We start from the raw sequence: 21,919 nt of genomic DNA, 5'->3' as shown, positions 1-21,919 counted from the left end.
CACGTTAGTGTATAGCTTATGATTGAATCTCAACATTTCACCCTTGAGCAAACGCCCAGGTCTACCAACCTTGCTCCCAAAAATCAATTACATTTATAGTTAATGAATGATCAATTATCTTCCAATATCTCTATAATCAACGGCCAAAACCATTCGTTGGTTGTTAAACGAGAGCTGGGTTTTGCTGATCATATGCATGCGGCCCTTATCAGCCACGAGCAGCTCAGATAAATTTTTTATAACATTATTCATTGTTTCAATATGAAAACACGTCATATCCGGTGTGAATTTCAAATAGATGATCGAAAAATCGATGGAACAGGAAATTGCGTTTCCTGGGGATAAATCCTTTTCACGTTTGAACAATACCCCGATTTGTAAAAGATTTTACCTTTAATCGGTGTATAATCCTAGGTAGATGCAATCTCTGGCATATAAACGGTATCGTCACCAGCGATGTTGGTAGATCTGCTGAACCATCATGACTTTCATCACGTTGATATTTGTTTGGACGTTTGCGGTAAGTTCATCGCCTAGAATCGGTTATTTCAAATATGCCGACTTCTCGCGATCTTTTTTTTGTCATCGCGACTTATGAAGTTTGAAGTCGTCTGGAGGCACCGAGTCGGCGGATATCAGTTGAAATCTGCCCGTTTCACTTCCGACAGGTTCTGCCGGGTTCGTAAGGGAAACCAAATCAAAACGAATCATTTTCTGGAAAAAAAAGAAACAAATCTGCCTTGAAAATGAATAGAATCTATTTAGGAAATCTGAGGAGGTTGTTTTTTTCGGATTTCCAACGCTTTGCCGAGTGAATCAGATAATATAGTCAATATCCGTGATAAGATTCGATGATTTATATACATATACTGTGTATTTATTTGCAAGTCATTTTAAATTGAAGAAGGGTGGCAGCAACCACCCAAAATATTTCTAATTTTTAAATAAGCTTTGCTGAGTGTTCATGTGTAGCAAAGGGAGTGACAGTTTTCTTTGATTTCAGGGCACGGTATTCGGCACCCAACCGATAGGACCCGGACCGAATCAACCAATGCTACCAAACTTTATCGAACCCCCTGAACCTCCCAGCATCGACCAGATCATCATTGAGGCAGGTGGCGGCAAGGAAGGTCGGTGTCTAAGTTTTATTAATCCCCTCCTTAACGTTAGGACCTTCAACAGTTTTTCTCTGTCCTTCCACAGCTTTCAAAGGTCGCCTGATGACCAGTGACGGAGGTCGGCTCGCAGAACTGGACATGAGTCTGACGGAGTTACAGTACGACACTCTGTATAACAATCCGGTGAACGCGACTAACCGACAGAAAAGGAAAGCGCATTGGGAACTTTTCAAACGATGGACCGGAAATACGATTCCGTATTTCATTAAAACCACAGACGTGTTCAGTAAACTAAATCATATTCGTATTTCCGAAAACATAGAAACCGGGAGAGGATTCCATTATCTAGATTATGTCTCTTTTGTAGCCGAGGCACAAAAAGGAGAAATTCAGAAAGCGATTGATGAAATTGAAAAGACAACGTGCTTGAAGTTTGTAGCGGCTACTGATGAACATACAAATAAAATACGCATACAAAACGGCACCGGGTAAGAGAAAATTATTCAAAAAGATTCAAACACCAGATTCGTAGATGTGGCTGAAATCGAAAGATGTTCTTTCACTTGTTCTATCAAGCTTTATTCCCAAAGGGGAATTGAAGATAGATTAAAGTAATTCACGTATATCTAGCTTCTAGTTAGGTTGTTAAAGTATTAATGAACCCTTGTCTCAAATATTTAGATTATATAACTTCTTATATATTCTGACGCCGTAAAAACCGTTACAATAATGTTTATATACATCGATACACAGTATGTGTTATATTAGGGGTTCTGTGTGAGTCGATGTGCACTACGTCATCAATATTTGCGTTTCATAACAATAATTACAATATTGCGAATTTCCAGCGTTCATTTTATAATTAGATATATTTCATCACAGTCATGGCCGTTAATTTCAATTTCTTTAAATGTCTTTTTGAATTTTGAGAGGACGTACCCTACATTATCAATTTAGGGGTTAGCCTAGTTAGACTGGTTGCCGATTTTCGGTGCATTCAAATTCCAAAAAAAGTTATTGAACCTCAATGTAACATTATAGAATTATAACTGTATTATCATTAATTGTCGATAATACTATAGGCGATTTACATATGTTATTTTTTCGAGGCGCCGGTATAAGTCTTCTAAGTTTGTTTTCTTGTGTGATATTAATAAGGCTTTATATTTCTAGATGCAATTCGCACCTGGGTATGACTGGTGGCGAGCAAGCGATCAATTTACATCCACATTGTCGAGTCGTGAGTAGATTGAAATTACTATGCCCCGTAATATGATATATTAGCTTTTATCATGATATCAGTTCGTTATTCTACAGAAACCTACGATCTTACACGAATTCGGACACGCTTTAGGACTTGTTCACGAGCATCAACTGCCCGATCGCGACGAGTATTTGAATATTCTGTACGAAAATGTCGAACCGGACTGGGCCATTTGGTTCAAGAGAATAGAATCTAATCTGGTTTTACAGTACGAGGTACCGTATGACTACCGCAGTATCATGCACTACGGGATCACCGTAAGTATCTTTACTACCTAAAGATTATGATTACTTACTCCAAACTAACGAATTCTCGTTTTATGATGTATTACAATGTCTTTCAATTCATAATGCCAGGCCTTCTCGGCAAATGGTAAACAAACCATCCAAGCGAAGGACATCACGAAAGGTCATCTTATCCAGGATACCTGGGACAAAGCGTCTTTCTCGTTTTCTGACGTCAAAGTTATCAACTCGCATTACGAATGTAGCTGTAAGTTTGTTATACACTGTTCTGCGTCTACACAATTTTCACAACATAAAATCAATTGTCTTGTACGAATTTTTCAGCACATTGTCCCGAAACGGTGAAGAACAAATGCCCGCAGCCCGACTCGTTCTTGAATAAGAACTGCAGATGCGAATTCGCGTGTAAGTTTAGAAACAGCTTTCAAAGCTTATGTTCTGTATGTATAATGTCAATAGAATATACTGTTGCAGTGCACATTACAAAAGCGAAGCTGTATTTTGGGGAAATTTATAACTTATACAATATATGAGAAAAGGGATTTCATGCTCGAACTATCTGGACATATAATTTCGATTTTCAGATGGCCGAGAGACTGATCCGCTAACCGGCACTGAAATAGTGGAAGCCGGCCCAACGACCGCCGTACCATGCTATGATAAAAAGAATTTTTGCCAGGAACTTGCTCGAGGCGGCGCCTGCAATACGGACCCCGGCTACATGCTCCAGAATTGTCAAGTGTCGTGCGGTATTTGTTCATTAACGTCCTCCAGTTCGCCCACTCAGCCCACGACTACCGGACCGATGCCGTGTTTGGACTTTGATAGAAAATGCCCCCATTGGATGAGTATAGGCTACTGCGAGACACATTATAAAACCTACATGGAATTTTACTGTAAGAAGTCTTGCGATCTTTGCTCAACGTTTTCTACGACTACAACCACGACGACACCTGAACCAACAACTACCCAAATTGTCCCTTGTGCCGACAATAATGTCAACTGCGCCACCTGGGCAGGGGATGGTTACTGTTTGGGAGAGTTCGAATCATATATGAGCGTGAATTGTAAGATTTCTTGCAATACATGCACAAACCCTACGACCACGACTACCCCGAGACCAACAACGACCACGACTACCCCGAAACCCACAACCACGACCGTTACTTGTGTTGATAATAACGGCAATTGTAAAACTTGGGCCGATGATGGTTTCTGTGTTGGAGAATACGAAGGTTATATGAGGGACCATTGTAGCGACTCTTGCGGGATATGTTCCCCAACTACCACCACGACTACCCCGAAACCTACAACAACTGTCGCTTGTCTCGATCTTAACGATAACTGTCAAATCTGGGCCGATGAAGGTCACTGTGTCGGAGAATATGAACAGTATATGAGCGCGAATTGTGTAAAATCTTGTGCAAAATGTTGAATTCGTCGATAAACGAATAGAATTAAAAGCAAGTAATAATAATAGCCTTCCTAATTCTTTTTATTTCAAATTACGGTTATTTCTTGAGAAAAGCAGAAGTGATTTAAAGCTTGTTATTCGAATTCACGATTTACGGGAAGTAAGGGCGGCAAGTGGGCGATCAGATATTGCAAGGCTAGCGAATGAAAAATAACGTATGTATAAAAATAAACTATTTAGCCGTCAATGTTATATTCGGAGGTAGCACTGACGGTCAAAATCGCTTCCGCGACATCCCAATTATAAGTTAGTTCACAAATTCACCGCCAATGTTATATTCACTGAGGCAGAACTTGTCGGTAAAATTCTGACAAAAACCATTTCTGCGTTATGGATCAACACAAAGATCAATTTTTAAGATCTAGAACCGGATTTTTTTTGAAGCAACATTTACATTAGCACCAACAGAGAAAAAGAGCCTAAATCAATCTCTGTTCATCCAACATTGAAAACTGACACGCGTCCCGGTGCCCCCCTAAATCCCCCTTCCCTAAATCCGCCCTGGTCTATACATATACACAAATACAAAATTAGGCGCAGAATTTCAATAGGTTTCTTTGGAACTGCTTTGCAATTCATCCGTTCCGGGAACGTCTTTCTTTTCATCATAGAAATAATCGAGTAGACAGAGCGAGGAATTTGACACACGTACTACCTGACATCGGGTCGATGATTTCTCTTTATAAAACCTTTCAGAAATACGATCATAATTCATCTCTTTTTTCTTTTAATGGTCGGAATAATTTACTTTCACTCTTTAACGACTTTCGACCCAGATTTCTTTATATTTTCGCTATTGAACGTTATCGAGTTTTCATAATAACAAAACAAGTTTTACCGCCTAATAGAAAAATTGTAATACCGACTGTCTGATATCTATCTATTAACGTCGGGGATCGAAGTTACTCATTCAGGGCAGTTTTCGTGCCGGTGAAATAGTTACTATACAAATATTCAGTGAGTAAAATTTGACGAGTAAAAACTCATCAGTTGATATCGAAGCGCTCATCATTAAACCATCATCAGAAAAACCAAAGTGATACGACAAACTTGTATCATTGAATCATTTTGGTTTCTTTGATGTTGGGAGTTTAGACAAACTGCGAAACCGTCAGACAATTTAATATCATCAACTGTGGGTTTTTACTAGTTAACTATAAATACTAAGATTAATAGTCTACCAGTCTTACTAATCAATGTATAGAATAAATGAAAATAACCCAGTAGAAAAAAATTTTGTAACTTTCGTTACACAAATGATATCTACGCAGATTCCTATCGTCGAAGTCCCGACAAAATGGCGAGCGCAGACGATATTCACGAAGCACCCATCGCTACAGAAGACGTTAACGTTATTGAGGTCAACGAGCAACTGGCGGATCTGAAACCCGATAAACCGTACGCTGGGATGGGAAAAGAGGATCTACTCCGGTTTTCACAAACACCATTCTGGTGTCGATTCCGCACTGTAAGTCAATGAGAAATCATCAAGAAGTCATTTATGCTTCCTTAGAATGCTAATCTAGACGAGACTGTATTTCATTAATTTTCTATTTCTCAATTTTCAACGTTTATGACTATTATGATGAATATATTGCAGGTTCTCCTGGTGATATTCTTTCTGGCGTTGTTAGCGTTGATCGCCGCTAGTATCGCGTTCATTGTCGTGTTCCCTCGATGTAAACCTACTCCCAGAGCCACCTGGTGGCAGACGAAACCGATTTATAACATTTTCACCCGCAGTTTTTACGACAGTAACGGAGATGGTAACGGTGATTTGAAAGGTGCGAAAATTTAAAAAGAAATTTCCACGATTTTAGAACTAAGCATAAAACCGATATCTATTTCAATTACTTTCAATATTCTTTCGAAAATAATATATAAATCCAAGTTGGTTGAAATTGAAGATAACTTATTGGAGATCAAAACTCGTTGGGAAACACCCCTAGCCTGTTACTATCATGCAACCTAAACTCTATTCGTGATATTCAAACGTTCAAGAGCGCCTAATGAGAAAGCTATTTTTTAAAACTTGTCTGAAATCTAATCAATCGAACATCGGGAATTTGTTTGTTTTTAAGGAGTCGAGATGCAGGTGGATTATCTAAAGTCTTTAGGTATCGGAACGGTGCAGTTAAGCCCGATATTCGACCATGACAACCTTGACCCGACAAACACGACGCGTCAACGTACCGTCAATTTCACCGATATTCACCCGATTTATGGAAATCTGGACGACTTCGATTCGCTGATCGAAACATTGCATAAAAACAGTAAGCGACTTTAAACACAATTTACTGCACAGAAATTGCAGTAAATAATTTGAACATATCTAATCTTATAAAGATATCAAAACACGACCGTTTCGATATGTTGACGCCATTTCAAGTGAACTGAAAAGATGTGGTAGGAATTTGAACGAGTGACATTCGGTTACCATATCCGACACAGATCACTTGCAAATGACGTATTGTCATAATACCGAAAAGCCTTGTTAATTCGATCTAATCTTTGATCTAGTAAAGATGCCTATGCGACGCGGAGATACTTTAAACCTATTCTATATACGAAAGTCCCCCACAGTTTTTTTCTATCGATGACTGTTTGAATTCGTTTAGACACCAAACTCATCCTCGGTTGGATCATAAACCACACCAGTGATAAACATCGGTGGTTTAAAGAAAGTCGAAAGTCGAACAGCCCCACAAACCCGTACCGCAATTACTACGTATGGGCGCCTTGTGACAACAGCACTCATAAACCGAACAACTGGGTATGAAAATCATTTCATATATCTTTGCGAGACAAATTCCAGTTTATTTCTGCTCTCGATATCATCGTTTTCTGTATGATTCTAGTTAAGCGTGCGTGGTGGTAGTGCGTGGACGTACGACTCGCAAAGAAAAGAATGTTATCTTCACCAATTTTCCGCGGACGAACCCGATTTGAATTTTAGGAGTATGATGGTGCGAGAAGAAATAGACGTAAGTTTTTATTAACTGACATAATTTCGTCCTTTATGATGTAAAGATAGATTCATTTCTATTATTTACTTAATTCATTATCAATTAACTTATTATTTTTCTTAAATTTATGTATTTACTTTTTTATTAGACAGAGATTTCACGCTTGATCTAGCAATCTTAACAAATTTTCCTGACTGATTTTTAGCTTTTCTTTACAAAATTCCCTGACTTTTAAAAGAAAAGAAAATTCCCTGAATTTTAGAACGATAACCACACTCAAACGTGGTGAACGGATAATAAGATAAAATCCCACTATTTACAGATTAAAAGAATTTAAAAACCAGAATTTATTTATTCAATCAAAAATATATAAAAGACACGACGTTTCGATCTCACCCTAGAGATCATCGTCAGGTGTTAATCTGTAAATAGTGGGATTTTATCTTATTTCCCTGAATTTTCCTTGATTTCCCTGATTCCCAGGTAAGTGACCACACTACTAAATCAATCAACCAGTCAGATATCATATCGAGATTGTTGACCTCTTTTTCGACTGCTTTAAAGAAGTTTCTATTTTGCGTCGTGTTTTACATAGAAAATAGCGCGATTCTGGTTGGATCGTGGAGTGGACGGCTTCAACTTGATACGTCTAGAATTTCTATACGAAGATTACGACATGCGGGACTCGAAACTAAGCGGCAAAACTAACATCACCGTATGTATCCGTGACGGTCAGGGCGAACTTCAGTTGTCAGAGTTAGTTTCAACTAGTCGCCCGAACTTATAACTGAACGTACTATATTTCGGTCGTAACGTATTTCACAGTGTCGGCCATCTTGATCCGAACTGCAGCGACCGCGCTCAATCCCGTGGTCGACTATGTCCGGACTATAGTTCCGACTAGCTGATATTCGGTTTCACTAAGTTCGACTATAGTCGACCTACGAGCAGTCGACTAACTCTGATAACCGAAGTTCGTCCTATATTTCACGTGACGTCACGTGAAATAAATGTTTTGGTTAACGCCAACAATTTCTCAAATTCTTTTTTTCCATATTATTCTAAATGACACTTTAAGATAAAAGTTCTGTGGTAATCAGATTTTTTTAAATTTTTCTAATTCCTGATTTCATTATACTCTTTACAGGATTCCTACGAGTATTTGGACCACGAATACACGTTCGGGCTTCCCGGGTGTCTGATGGTCATTAACAGATTGCTACATATAATGAAAGCCTACTCGAACGATTCAAATCCCGACGACCACAGGTACGAATAAATAAGGCTTTCAAGCCAAAGGCCCGAAGGTCGGATGAATAATAGAAAATAAGTGATAAAATATCATTCAATGTCTTATTTTGTTTATTAAATTCATCAATTCTTTTTATGTTTATTTTAAATAATTCTCACATTTTCTCGTAGAGTCGTTTTCGTAAACGCGGTCGAACCCTCGGAGGTATCGGACCGCTTGTACGGGGACCCGTTGCGAAAAGGAGCTCACATTGTTTTCCAACCTCGCCAAGAACGGTTCTTACTGAAGCCGAGCGGTAACGCTAAAATAGTTCGCGCGAGTCTCGAAAAATACAGATTGGCGCAACTGGACGATGAGTGGCCCGGGAAATGGCCGGCTACACTGGTGAGTTCATCACCGACAATACTGAGAAAATATGATTAAGTCGATGTAGAATTTAACTATATTTTTTTAAACTCGTTTGTAAGTTTTTCTACGGTCGAGGATTGAATGGAATCTCACGCGAGGTGCCGGCCAAAAGGGAAAAGGTCGCGCAGATGTTAAAAGCTATGGCGTTCCTGCTGCCCGGTACACCGGTGGCCTTGTACGGTAACGAGATCGGACTGCTACAAGCGAGTTCGGTAAGAGAACAACCAGTTGATATAAACCTGATGATGGTTTTATTCGATCAACAGCCGAAACGTTGTGATTTGAATAAATTTCATCGTATAAAAATTCGAACTGTTCGCTCAAGAGTTGTCTTACAGTCATTTAAATGCCCTGGCGCTAAGTATTGGAAGATCTTTATAAAAATTGAAAAACCGCAAAATTGAAGCCTCAGGGTTTCTTTTTAAATCTCCAACGAAATGGATATAGCTTGTATAAATGAATTATTTATCATCATCATTAATATAACTTATATGTACTTGTTCTATGAACACTGGCTTTTTGAATTTAATGCATTATCGTTTTTGCACTGGCGACAACTCTTTACGGGACCTTGTTTTTAAACCGTGTATCGTAACAAAATGTACAAAAAGCTGAATTAGAAAACCTATTTAATATAATTATAGCCACGGTTAAATTGTCGACATGTTTCAGGGTGCGTACCCGGCGGTAAGACCGATGCAGTGGGATAACACGACAAACGCCGGATTCAGCGGTACCGACACAACGGCATCAACGCCGTGGATTTCACTGGCGCCCGAATGGGATACAATTAACGTACAGGTATGAAAGGACCTATAAAAACGGTTTAACACTATTCACACGCTTCGCGAACTAGCACAATTCATATTCTACATACAGTTTGAATATTACAAATGAAAGTTGTAAAGACAGTATATATTATCTCCTGACCTGCTGGCCTTGTATCTCATTTCAGTTGAGCTTTAAATCGACTCGGTCGCCTATATATAATATTCCCTGCACGTCACTATATTCTAGATCATGATCAAGCTAACTAAAACAGAACCGGCAGTTGTAGGAATGAACTGATTTCAAATGTTATTGCACTTTACAAACGTAACCCGACCGATTAGGAGATCGCCCCAAACCGGGGAAGTGTAATGAGATGTCATTACACTTCTCTGCCCAAACGTAATAATTTCGGGGGTTTGAGGGGCTGTTCGACTTTCTATAAACCGCCGATGTTTATTGCTGGTGTGGTTTATGATCCAACGTATCATTTTCTATTCTTATATGTCAGTGGTTTTAGTACGGCGCATACAGTTCATTTACGATACGAACCACGAAGCGTGGACGATCAAAGCTCGTTCAAGGCTGTAGTAGACACTGATAATATATACTTAAACCTATATCGAATTAAATTATTTCCTTACCTCGTTTTTCAAAGGTTCAGGACGGAGTGATACAGTCATCCTTGTGGCAGTTCCGGAATCTGTCGGCGTTACGCGAGAAGGAGCCCAGCATACACGCTGGTAGAATCACGTTCGGCTCGTCGAACGAAGAGATCATGTCCTTCGTTCGCCAGGCGGACGGCCATCCGGGGTAGATACAAAATCAGAATAATATTCTCACCGTGTTGATAAAATTATGTACGAATAAAGCCTTGTTCTCGTGTTCGGTTTTCATTCAGGTTTCTCGTAGTTTCGAATTTCGGTCGCGTGGCCGGAAAACTCGATCTGCGCCAAATGGCAAAATCCGAGCTCATCCATAGCGATAAGATAGAAGTGGCGTTCTTGACGATTGGCGATTTTGATTTCGAAGTCGGAGACACGATACGTAGTAGAGACGAGATCACGATGCCGCCGGAATCGACGGCCATTTTCAAGTGGAGATACGAGAAAAAAAATCATCTTTGAGCGGACGATGCTGTGACGTCATACGCTAGTCAGTGTTGTCGCTGAATTTGCTTTTTTCGGTAAATTTAAGACATTTATAGTGATTTCTAACCTTTGAAGTGAGGTTTTATCGCATCCGACCGATTGTGAGGATGTCGTACTGAAAGGATAACGCGTGATGACGCACTGTAAGCAAAATAACGCTCGCTAAAACCTTGAAGCGAGTGATTTTTTATCGCAAATGAACTAAAACATGGCGGATTTAGGTTCTTATTCACGGTTCTGACTATAGCGCCATCAATCGATAAAATTCAGAACTTGAATGTGTCAATATCCTGTATTCTAACATCTTATACCACTAAAATGAAACATGGACAGCAATTTTGAAGAACTTGTCACATCCCAAAAGGGCACTTTGATGTCCACAAAGGCAACATTAGGTGCATTTGGTGTCTGGCATGCATCATCTATGTGTCGACCGGTGTGTCGTCTAATTCTGATTAAATATGATACTATGAATACGTTCTGAATTTTGCATGATATTTCCTCATTTTTTAGGTAACATATTTAATTATTTCTAGCTAAAATTCACTTACTTATCAATTAATATAGTATTTATATACAGAATAAAGTATTCATTTACATTTTTGAATGATATCTGAATTGACAAAATGTCCATATTTTTTCTGTCGCTCTCTCCCAGACCATACTAGAAATACCCCGATTTGAATTTACTCTTTCAAGGCTTATTCTTTAATAGAACAAATGTTTGGTTCAAACGTTTCAGAGCAGTTTTCAGATATTGGGAATTTTTTCGGAATCCGGCCGCAAATCGGTAATTAGTTCGTCCACTACTGCAGTTCGAACACTCTGGCAAGCGAGTATTATGTTAGTTCACATTTCCCACGCTATCGTTATACATAGGGGCAGCACTAGACGATCGAGATTGAATTGATCGCGCTATTCTATTGTGGAGCGGGCTTAATTCAATCGCTAAATCTTTATTTACAGTGAACTATTCCCTCAATTGATAAAGACTTTAAAGCCGCGATGATTCTAAATGTACGAATTTGATATTGGGTAAAACGATAAGAATTCATGATTTTCCACCCTCAACCTCTCACCCCATCCTCCCCCAACCTCTCACCCCATCCTCCCCCAACCTCTCACCCCATCCTCCCCCAACCTCTCCCCCCATCCTCCCTCAACCTCTCACTCCATCCTCCCCCAACCTCTCATCCCATTGTCCCTCAACCTCTCACCCCATCCTCCCTCAACCTCACCCCAACCTCTCACTTCATCCTCCCTCAACCTCTTACCCATCCTCCCCCAACCTCTCACCCCATCCTCCCCAACCTCATCACCCCATCCTCCCCAACCTCATCACCCCATCCTCCCCAACCTCTCATCCCATCCTCCCTCAACCTCTCAGTCAGTCTCCCTGTTAATGTGATTTCAATTTTAGTATTTCAGGTTTTCCTCTGTCGGGCTGTCGTGTAAACTTCATCACGAATACTGGACGTGGTGGACTTCAACTGAAATTTATCACAGTTTTACTTCTTCAGTCAACTTCTTCCGGACTACTAGTGAACTAACTGGACTTCTAGTGAACTAACCAGACTATATGTGAACTAACTGGACTATTTAGTCAACTAACCGGACTAAAGTGGATTGATACTCATAAAAAACAGTCAGTGGTGGACTCCAGGAGGTGTGGAACTCTGTATGTGGATTTGTGGAATTACCATTTTTCTAAATTAATATTCAAAAGCGTGTGCGCGATCGCACGGAACACCGTCGATCTCCCATATTTAATACATACGTGCACACGCTAGCACGCACACACACCGTACTACTAGTATGACCACTACACTGCGTGAGTACTATAGATAATAGTATGTACAATAATTCTCTTGTGGTATTCAGATTTTTCTTTTTATTAAACGATACGCGAGCCACGGTTCGGCAGTTTTTTGCTTCGGATGGGTTTCAGTCGGGTACCCAGTGGATGCCACCCTTCCAGTTGGCGTGCGTGTCAATAGGAAAATTCTATCAACTCAAGATTTAGTTAATTTGCGCTCTACTTTCATCTAGAAACATGTAACAAACTTTACCTTAAATCAACTGGTTTGTCTCGGCCCTGAAGATGTATTGTTTTGTTACACGCTGTTTGGTTGATGTAATGCGGGTTTCTTTCGGTGTTTTTGATTACGTTTATACGAGAATATTGTATAGTGTTTCATGTTTTAAAAATGTGTTACGTTTTTGTGAAGAATTCCTCGGAAATCGTAAAAATTAATTCATCTAATTAGGCGTTCTGCGTAGGTAGATATTTCAGTTTTCCCTGCTACTGTGGTGTGGGCCGGTGGGATGATGTTTCTAACCATGTAATTTTCGAATATATAGACATTATTTGTTTCACCGAAACGAGCCGGTAGCTCAAGATGGCTACCCCTCTGAACCACCCTCGTCCTTGGGATTTTTATCATATGTTTTGTTTCTATTTTGATGTTAGTAATGTACAGATATGGTGACTGTTTTAATGTTTAAATGTTCGATTCGTTCATTTTACCAATACCTTTATCGACCGCAATTATTAATGTGTATATATTTATATATTTTTGTCTCTGAAAACCATTTTCAAATTATAAACTAACTTTGTAAGCATTTTGTGCATGTGAATTCGTCTTATGTAGCTATCGATCTGCAGCCTGGAATCGGCGCCCTCTTCAGGCCCCTTTCACTGTTTTACTTACACCCAGTCCTGTAGTGTGCAAGACAGATACTAAAGTTCTCGTTGAACATAAAACTGTGAAGTCTGGATGATTTTAAAGCGTGTTGATAGATGACTAATGTCTAATGAGGCAAGGTGATATCTCATCATCCTCGAAACAAGTACAGTAGACTCGGGTCAAGTCGAACATTTGGGGCTGCAAAAATGTGCCCGACTTGAGTGATATCTGATTTCATGAATAGTGTTACAAAAAATATTTCAACCAACATCGAGTTGATCTTGAGTGACGTCTACTGTATTTGATTACAAACTAATTATTCGAGAGAATTCTTTAAGATCAAAAATTTGAAGAAAGATATCGGCAATGTATTGAGTGTCTGAGGGGCTGCAAAACCCGGGCCAAGGGAGGCAGGCTCTGGGCTGCTATGAATCGATATCTGCATTAATGTTGAGTCTCAAGAAAAAAAGATGTGGTTAGTTAAAGGAAGAATTTAATTCTTTGAATATTGAGCATCTATTTTTAAAGTAAACAAGTGTTAAAAAAGACACATATTTTACGGTTGACAACTGAAGAAAATCGACCAAAAATCTTTCTTAATTTTGATACTAAATAAAAAACAGTATATTATAAATCTTAGGTTTTGGTTTTTTATTTTCCATTTTGGACAAAAGATAGCTGTTACAGTTAAGCATAAGCGGAGTGATTAGGGTCTTCGAACATGGGATATCCGGCCCTGAATCCGCATGAGTTCTAGATTGGATTCGAACCTGGGAAAGCCCTGATTTTATTCCCTTTTCGCCATCTTGACCACTGTGGTGCTGGTGGAAATCTGCTAGTTGAAACCCTTCAAGGAATTGTCTTGACATGGTGAATACTTCAATGCAATTATGATTCAACATTAATTTTATGTTTATCAACGTCGTTTGGAGGTTGAAGTTTCATACATGCACAATGTTCCATCACGTTCGACTCAATGGAACCGTGACCGGGACAGTCGCGATTAACCTATAATACATTCTATACACGAATCACTCGGATAAATACATATTCACTTAACTTAAACTTATATGCTGCCTTACGACACGGAAGGATTTGGGAGAATATCTACCGTGTGTGGACCGTGTGCAGTTTAAATTAGCAGAGATTCAGGATGATATTGACTGACCAAGATGAATATATGTGGGATTTTCCATATGGGAATGAGATCGGACTAAACTCCCCCGCTAAGTACGGCCCTGAGTTCTAAGCGTCACCATCTTCAACCAAATAAAACATTGATAAATTTTAGTGATTCGTGTCATCAAACTGAGGGGTAAGTTGGAATTCATTTTCGTTCTTTTCTTGTATCGATATATATTAGACATGTGTGTAAAAATTGGTCTCGTTTGCCATAGCAAAACGGGACCTTTTCCTCGCTTGCCAGGGCTCGATCGTTTCTTATCTGACGTGGTAAGCGGACAATAGAAATAATCTCTGAGGGTTTTTTGTCGTTCGTTGTGTTAAATAGTTCTTTCATCTCCTCAGACTCACTCAGTTCGGCAGGTTTTGGGGTTTGCCAGGTGTGGCGGGCTTGTGAGAGAAAAATAGTTAAGTTGTACAATTTCACTTTCGTTTTTGGGAAGATTCGGAGCCTCAGCGCTTCCGTATGTTCAAGTTCAAATTGTTTAATGTCGAAAGCGTTTAGTTTTTGCTCGAATGGATTTCATATCGAGTCAGTATGGTGTAAAGAAGGGGATTGAGGGACGAGTTAATCAGTAAGAAAAGAACGGCCAGCCAAGCCGCCACCTGATTCGGTATTTGAACCCCGAATACGACGCAAAACTGAACGATGATTAACGGTAGCCAGCAAAATAAATTACACAGATTTATCACCAAACTCCCACGTACGTGCTAAAATCAATTCGGTGGGATCAGCTCTACCCGAACCAGACCTGCTTCCAGATACGAGTCTGTACACTTTTATGCATATGTCGCCATTATCGTTCCAAGTATGACGGAGTAAAACACGGCAAAAATGGCTAACGAATATTGCCAGGCGTGGACATCAATTGTAATAGTTTCAGGGCTTCTGTTCTGGTTACAGTGTTAGTGGTAGTTGAATGCACTATTTTAGAAAATAAAATTTAATTTGCTTGAAATTCATCCTTTGGCATGTGAGCCTACCGCTTTACCGGATACTAGTACATTCCGCAGACAAAAGAGTTCTATCAAAAATAGTTTGAAATTCGTTTTAAAAAAGATGATCCCCTTCGAAAAACCTAAAACAATCGTAGAATTATTCATATACAATGGACTCATATTAAACATTGAACGAAATTCGGCTAAGGAAAATATCTGTATTACTCGCATGCCACAGTAAGATTGCGAGGCTGAGTTAGATATCTACCGTTCAGTGCTGCCCCTATGAATTACGATAGCGGAAATTCTGTGAACTAAAATAGTAGTGCATATTTACCGCCGGAATTTAAATTTCCTTATTACGTACAATACAGACCGGTGTGGCGCCTAATTCTGATTAAATATGATACTATGAATACGTTCTGAATTTTGTATGATATTTCCTTATTTTTTAGGTAACATATTTAATTCTTTTTAGCTAAAATTCACTTACTTATCAATTAATATAATATTTATATACAGAATAACTTATTCATTTACATTTTTGAATGATAATTTATCATCTGAATTGACAAAATGTCCATATTTTTTCTTCGATGTATTCTAATTGCGCGCAAATAATCAGGGAACATACAAACACCTGTAGCTCTCTCCCAGACCATACTAGAAATACCCCGATTCAAATTTACTCTTTCAAGGCGTATTCTTTTATAGAAAATTTGTTTGGTTCAAACGTTTCAGAGCAGTTTTCAGAGTTTGAGAATTTTCCTCGAAATCCGGCCCGCAAATCGGTAATTAGTTCGTCCACTACTGCCGTTCGAAGACTCTGGCAAGCGAGTATAATGTTAGTTCACGTTTTCGACGCTATCGTTATACATAGGGGCAGCACTAGACGGTCGAGATTGAATTGATCGCGCTAGTTTTACTGTGGAGCGGGCTCAATTCAATCGCTAATTCTTTATTTACAGTGAACTATTCCCTCAATTGATGAAGACTTTAAAGTCACGATGATTTTAAATGTACGAATTTGATATTAGGTAAAAAGATAAGCATTCATGATATTTCATGTCCTCAGGGACGCACAGGGGGACCTCACTCCAGTTGACTTCGCACGCAGACACGTCACGACACAACAGTGAAGCCGGCCCGGCCCTGACTCGACCAGTTAGTAACAACGCCTTTCTCCCACTGCCACAGGCTGGGCTCTTGTGTAAACCGAGAATCTGTTAATCCAGTGTGCCTGAAAACTGCTGAAAACTTTTGCTTAAGCCTTAACTATGTCAGAGTAATTGTACTGTTTTGCTTCCCTTTTCACCCATCCTCCCTCGACCTCTCACCCCATCCTCCCTCGACCTCTAACCCCATCCTTTCTCAATCTCACCCAACCTCATCACCTCATTATCCCCAACCTCTCATCCCATCCTCCCCGACCTCTCAGTCAGTCTCCCTGTTAATGTGATTTCAATTTTAGTATTTCAGGTTTTCCTCTGTCGGGCTGTGGTGTAAACTTCATCACAAATACTGGATGTGGTGGACTTCAAGTGAAATTTATCACAGTTTTACTTCTTCAGCCAACTACTTCCGCACTACTAGTGAACTAACTGGACTACTAGTGAACTAACCAGACTATATGTGAACTAACTGGACTATTTAGTCAACTAACCGGACTATAAGTGGATTGATACTCACTCTGTTTACTACATTTCATAAGAATTGTCAATGTGGTTATTTGAAGCAGCCTGTAATTGTGTTGCAGGAATTATAATCCAGGGTTTTAGTAAGAGAATCAATTTCTACCTTAAAAATTAATTGCATATTTGACTTCATTGAATAAAAATCGTTTTTGGGCCGAATTTCATCAAAATTTGTGACGAAATTAAGGGGGTCGAAACACGAAATCCTGAATATTTCATTTTACGAGCTTCAGATCCAAAATCTAACCTCATATTTGTAATCAGCACCCCAAGAAACATGTCTGCACAAAATTTCATTAAAATTGGGCCAAAAAAAAATTTTGACTTTGTACCCCATTTTTGGGGTGCATATTTTGGCCATTAAAACCCTTATTTGCTCATGAAGATGAATTCCGATTCAAAATCTGATTACGGATCCGGATTCTACACCTCAGAATACATATTCCTACTAATTTTCGAAGGAATTAGAGAAAAAAAATTTTTCGCCGAAAAAAAACTCCTGGACTAACACCTTAGATTTTTGCCATTTTTAGCCAAAAAATCGAATCTCTTCGATTTGTTTAAAATTTAAGTCCTCTATATTTTCAGGGGTGCTGATTCCAAATCTGAAATCAGATTTCGAATATCTCAAAAACTCTTGGGTCCAAGGCCTTTTGAAAATTTAGGGGGTCCCCCAAAAATTCGAATTTCTCATTTTCTGGGCCTCGGACCCGAAAAATTCGTTCAGATTTGTGATCAGCACCCCATAATACATGTCTATACTGAATTTCATCGAAATCGGAGACAAAAAATATTCGACCCCTGACACTCATTTTGTTGAGTAGCCTACCTCAGATTGCCATTTCTCTGATACACCGGTAATTAGACTTAACTCTAACTCTGTATGTTTGACTGGTGGCCTCAAATCTATAAAGTTTCGTGTATATTTTTTTAGGAGTTTGTCATCATTAGGAACTATATATTGACTTTTTTGTTTGTTGATCAGGACCTACATCAGATGAACTGGATAAATATGTGTGGGCAGCGTTAGAACTCACCGAGAGGATAAACAAACAAACGAACACATATTGGGAGAACTTGACTTCACTTATAGGGAACTTTATGTCCACGAGGACTAAATATGTGACACTACCGATTGGTTGTGTTTGAACTAAAAACGGGGCAACTGAAAAAAAATGCTCCTGGCATCTAGAACCTGTCGTTCTCTCCCAGACGAAACTAGGAATATCCCCGATTCAAATTTACTCTTAAGCTTTATTTTTTCATAGAAAATTGTTTCTTTAATAGTTTCAGAACATTCTTTTCTGGTTACAGTGAATTAGTGGTAGTTGAATGCACTATTTAGAGAATAATATTTAATTTGCTTGAAATTCTTCCTTTGGCAGGTGAGCCTACCGCTTTACCGGATACTAGTACATTCCGCAGACAAAAGAGTTCTATCAAAAATAGTTTGAAATTCGTTTTAAAAAGATGATCCCCTTCGAAAAACCTAAAACAATAGTAGAATTATTTATATACAATGGACTCATATTAAACATTGAACGAAATTCGGCTAAGAAAAATATCTGTATTACTCGCATGCCACAGTAAGATGGCGAGGCTGAGTTAGATATCTACCGTACAGTGCTGCCCCTATGAATTACGATAGCGGAATTTCTGTGAACTAAAATAGTGGTGCATATTTACCGCCGGAATTTAAATTTCCTTATTACGTACAATACAGACCAGTGTGGCGCCTAATTCTGATTAAATATGATACTATGAATACGTTCTGAATTTTGCATGATATTTCCTTATTTTTTAGGTAACATATTGAATTCTTTTTAGCTAAAATTCACTTACTTATCAATTAATATAATATTTATATACAGAATAACTTATTCATTTACATTTTTGAATGATAATTTATCATCTGAATTGACAAAATGTCCATATTTTTTCTTCGATGTATTCTAATTGGGCGCAAATAATCAGGGAACATACAAACACCTGTCGCTCTCTCCCAGACCATACTAGAAATACCCCGATTCAAATTTACTCTTTTAAGGCTTATTCTTTTATAGAAAATTTGTTTGGTTCAAACGTTTCAGTGCAGTTTTCAGAGTTTGAGAATTTTCCTCGGAATCCGGCCCGCGAATCGGTAATTAGTTCGTCCACTACTGCCGTTCGAAGACTCTGGCGAGCGAGTATGATGTTAGTTCACGCTTTCCACGCTATCGTTATACATAGCGGCAGCACTAGACGGTCGAGATTGAATTGATCGCGCTATTTTTACTGTGGAGCGGGCTCAATTCAATCGCTAATTCTTTATTTACAGTGAACTATTCCCTCAATTGATAAAGACTTTAAAGCCACGATGATTTTAAATGTACGAATTTTGATATTGGGTAAAAAGACAAGAATTTGTGATATTTCAGGTCCTCGGGGACCTCACTCCAGTTGACTTCGGCGCAGACACGTCACGACACAGTGAGCAGGTGAGGGACCTACTAAATTTATTCTGAATCAGTCAGTCGTTGTTACTACGGGCTTCGGGTTGTTTGGGTAACGACGGCTAGGTATTAGACTAACAGGGACCTCACTCGGTGTCAAAAACCACTTTCTAGCCTACACGGGCCGCACTACCCTAGCCGGTTGCATTGCACATGGTGCAGGCGATAGTTTCACAAATCTTGTTGATGAACTGTTCTTACAATTTCCTGTTACTTCCTCGTCCCTCTTTTCTACCACATCTTGTTCAGCAGGTTAACACCAGCTGACTCGACCAGTTAGTTACACCAGCTTTCTCCCACTGCCACAGGCTGGGCTCTTGTGTAAAACGAGAATCTGTTAATCCAGCGTGACTGAAAACTGCTGAAAACTTTTGCTTAAGCCTTTACTATGTCAGAGTAATTGTACTGTTTTGCATCACTTTTCACCCATCCTCCCTCAACCTCTCACCCCATCCTCCCTCAACCTCACCCCAAACCTCTCACCCCATCCTCCCTAAACCTCACCCCAACCTCTCACTTCATCCTCCCTCAACCTCTCACCCATCCTCCCCCAACCTCTCACCCCATCCTCCCCAACCTCATCACCCCATCCTCCCCCAACCTCTCATCCCATCCTCCCTCAACCTCTCAGTCAGTCTCCCTGTTAATGTGATTTCAATTTTAGTATTTCAGGTTTTCCTCTGTCGGGCTGTGGTGTAAACTTCATCATGAATACTGGACGTGGTGGACTTCATCTGAAATTTATCACTTCTCTTCAGTCAACTTCTTCCGGACTACTAGTGAAACTAACTGGACTTCTAGTGAACTAACCAGACTATATGTGAACTAACTGGACTATATAGTCAACTAACCGGACTAAAGTAGATTGATACTCATAAAAAACAGTCATTGGTGGACTCCAGGAGGTGTGGAACTCTGTATGTGGATTTGTGGAATTACCATTTTTCTTAATTAATATTCAAAAGCGTGTGCTCGAACGCACGGAACACCGTCGATCTCCCATATTTAATACATGCGCGCACATGCTAGCACGCACACACACCGTACTACTAGTATGCGCGCACACGCTAGCACGCACACTCACACCGTATTACTAGTATGCGCGCACACGCTAGCACGCACACTCACACCGTACTACTAGTATGCGCGCACACGCTAGCACGCACACTCACACCGTACTACTAGTATGCGCGCACACGCTAGCACGCACACTCACACCGTACTACTAGTATGCGCGCACACGCTAGCACGCACACTCACACCGTACTACTAGTATGCGCGCACACGCTAGCACGCACACTCACACCGTACTACTAGTATGACCACTACACTGCGTGAGTACTATAGATAATAGTATGTACAATAATTCTCTTGTGGTATTCAGATTTTTTTCTTTTTATTAAACGCTACACGAGCCACGGTTCGGCAGTTTTTTGCTTCGGATGGGTTTCAGTCGGGTACCCAGTGGATGCCACCCCTCCAGTTGGCATGCGTGTCAATAGGAAAATTCTATCAACTCAAGATTTAGTTAATTTGCGCTCGACTTTCATCTAGAAACATGTAACAAACTTTACCTGAAATCAACAGGTTTGTCTCGGCCCTGAAGATGTATTGTTTTGTTACACGCTGTTTGGTTGATGTAATGCGGGTTTCTTTCGGTGTTTTTGATTACGTTTATACGAGAGTATTGTATAGTGTTTCATGTTTTAAAAATGTGTTACGTTTTTGTGAAGAATTCCTCGGAAATCGTAAAAATTAATTCATCTAATTAGGCGTTCTGCGTAGGTAGATATTTCAGTTTTCCCGGCTACTGTGGTGTGGGCTGGTGGGATGATGTTTCTAACCATATAATTTTGGAATATATAGACATTATCTGTTTCACCGAAACAAGCTGGTAGCTCAAGATGGCTACCCCTCTGAACCACCCTCCTCCTTGGGATTTTTATCAAATGTTTTGTTTCTATTTTGATGTTAGTAATGTACAGATATGGTGACTGTTTTAATGTTTAAATGTTCGATTCGTTCATTTTACCAATACCTATATCGACCACAATTATTAATGTGTATATATTTATATATTTTTGTCTCTGAAAACCATTTGCAAATTATAAACTAACTTTGTAAGCATTTTGTGCGTGTGAATTCGTCTTATGTAGCTATCGATCTGCAGCCTGGAATCAGCGCCCTCTTTTGGCCCTTTTCACTGTCTTACTTACACCCAGTCCTGGAGTGTGCAAGACCTGGAGTGTTCTCGTTGAACATAAAACTGTGAAGTCTGG

General features: G+C 39.5%; 2 protein-coding genes across 5 annotated transcripts; both read left to right on the top strand.

Moving 5' to 3' along the window:
* Positions 1–481: 481 nt before the first annotated feature.
* On the top strand, positions 482–2,660 carry LOC141912874 (zinc metalloproteinase nas-4-like). The gene is made up of 6 exons (XM_074804295.1): positions 482–520; positions 1,004–1,130; positions 1,204–1,404; positions 1,486–1,606; positions 2,292–2,358; positions 2,436–2,660. The coding sequence occupies exons 1-6, from the start codon at positions 482–484 to the stop codon at positions 2,658–2,660; spliced, it is 780 nt and encodes a 259-aa protein (XP_074660396.1).
* A 2,336-nt stretch (positions 2,661–4,996) lies between these two features.
* Positions 4,997–12,092, top strand: LOC141912786 (amino acid transporter heavy chain SLC3A1-like). Of its 4 annotated transcripts, none has more exons than XR_012620195.1 (14): positions 4,997–5,058; positions 5,373–5,569; positions 5,702–5,885; positions 6,183–6,374; positions 6,720–6,874; positions 6,960–7,085; positions 7,663–7,782; positions 8,215–8,336; positions 8,490–8,703; positions 8,787–8,939; positions 9,400–9,528; positions 10,154–10,308; positions 10,397–10,681; positions 12,067–12,092. XR_012620195.1 is itself a non-coding variant. In XM_074804180.1 (13 exons), exons 2-13 carry the CDS (start codon positions 5,399–5,401, stop codon positions 10,620–10,622), a joined length of 1,947 nt encoding a protein of 648 aa, XP_074660281.1. In that variant the 5' UTR covers positions 4,997–5,058; positions 5,373–5,398; the 3' UTR covers positions 10,623–11,197. The 4 variants fall into 4 exon arrangements, 1 of the variants encoding a protein (XP_074660281.1); XR_012620196.1 differs by having other exon boundaries at positions 12,075–12,089; XR_012620197.1 differs by having other exon boundaries at positions 5,008–5,058; positions 5,361–5,569.
* The last annotated feature ends 9,827 nt before the right edge of the window (positions 12,093–21,919 follow it).

This window comes from Tubulanus polymorphus, chromosome 11 (assembly GCF_964204645.1).
Source record: "Tubulanus polymorphus chromosome 11, tnTubPoly1.2, whole genome shotgun sequence".
Lineage (NCBI taxonomy): Eukaryota > Metazoa > Nemertea > Palaeonemertea > Tubulaniformes > Tubulanidae > Tubulanus > Tubulanus polymorphus.
The sequence above is the reverse complement of the archived record's forward strand: the minus strand, read 5'-3'. Positions and strand labels throughout refer to the sequence as shown.

Bases quoted from the DNA above. Each gene is read 5' to 3' on its own strand.
- LOC141912874 (XM_074804295.1), top strand. From the start codon at position 482: ATGACTTTCATCACGTTGATATTTGTTTGGACGTTTGCG. The intron at 1,405-1,485 runs GTAAACTAAATC...TCTCTTTTGTAG, and splicing joins TAAAACCACAGACGTGTTCA to CCGAGGCACAAAAAGGAGAA. The intron at 1,607-2,291 runs GTAAGAGAAAAT...TTATATTTCTAG, and splicing joins CGCATACAAAACGGCACCGG to ATGCAATTCGCACCTGGGTA.
- LOC141912786 (XM_074804180.1), top strand. From the start codon at position 5,399: ATGGCGAGCGCAGACGATATTCACGAAGCACCCATCGCTACAGAAGAC. The intron at 6,875-6,959 runs GTATGAAAATCA...GTATGATTCTAG, and splicing joins CTCATAAACCGAACAACTGG to TTAAGCGTGCGTGGTGGTAG. The intron at 7,783-8,214 runs GTATGTATCCGT...TACTCTTTACAG, and splicing joins GCGGCAAAACTAACATCACC to GATTCCTACGAGTATTTGGA.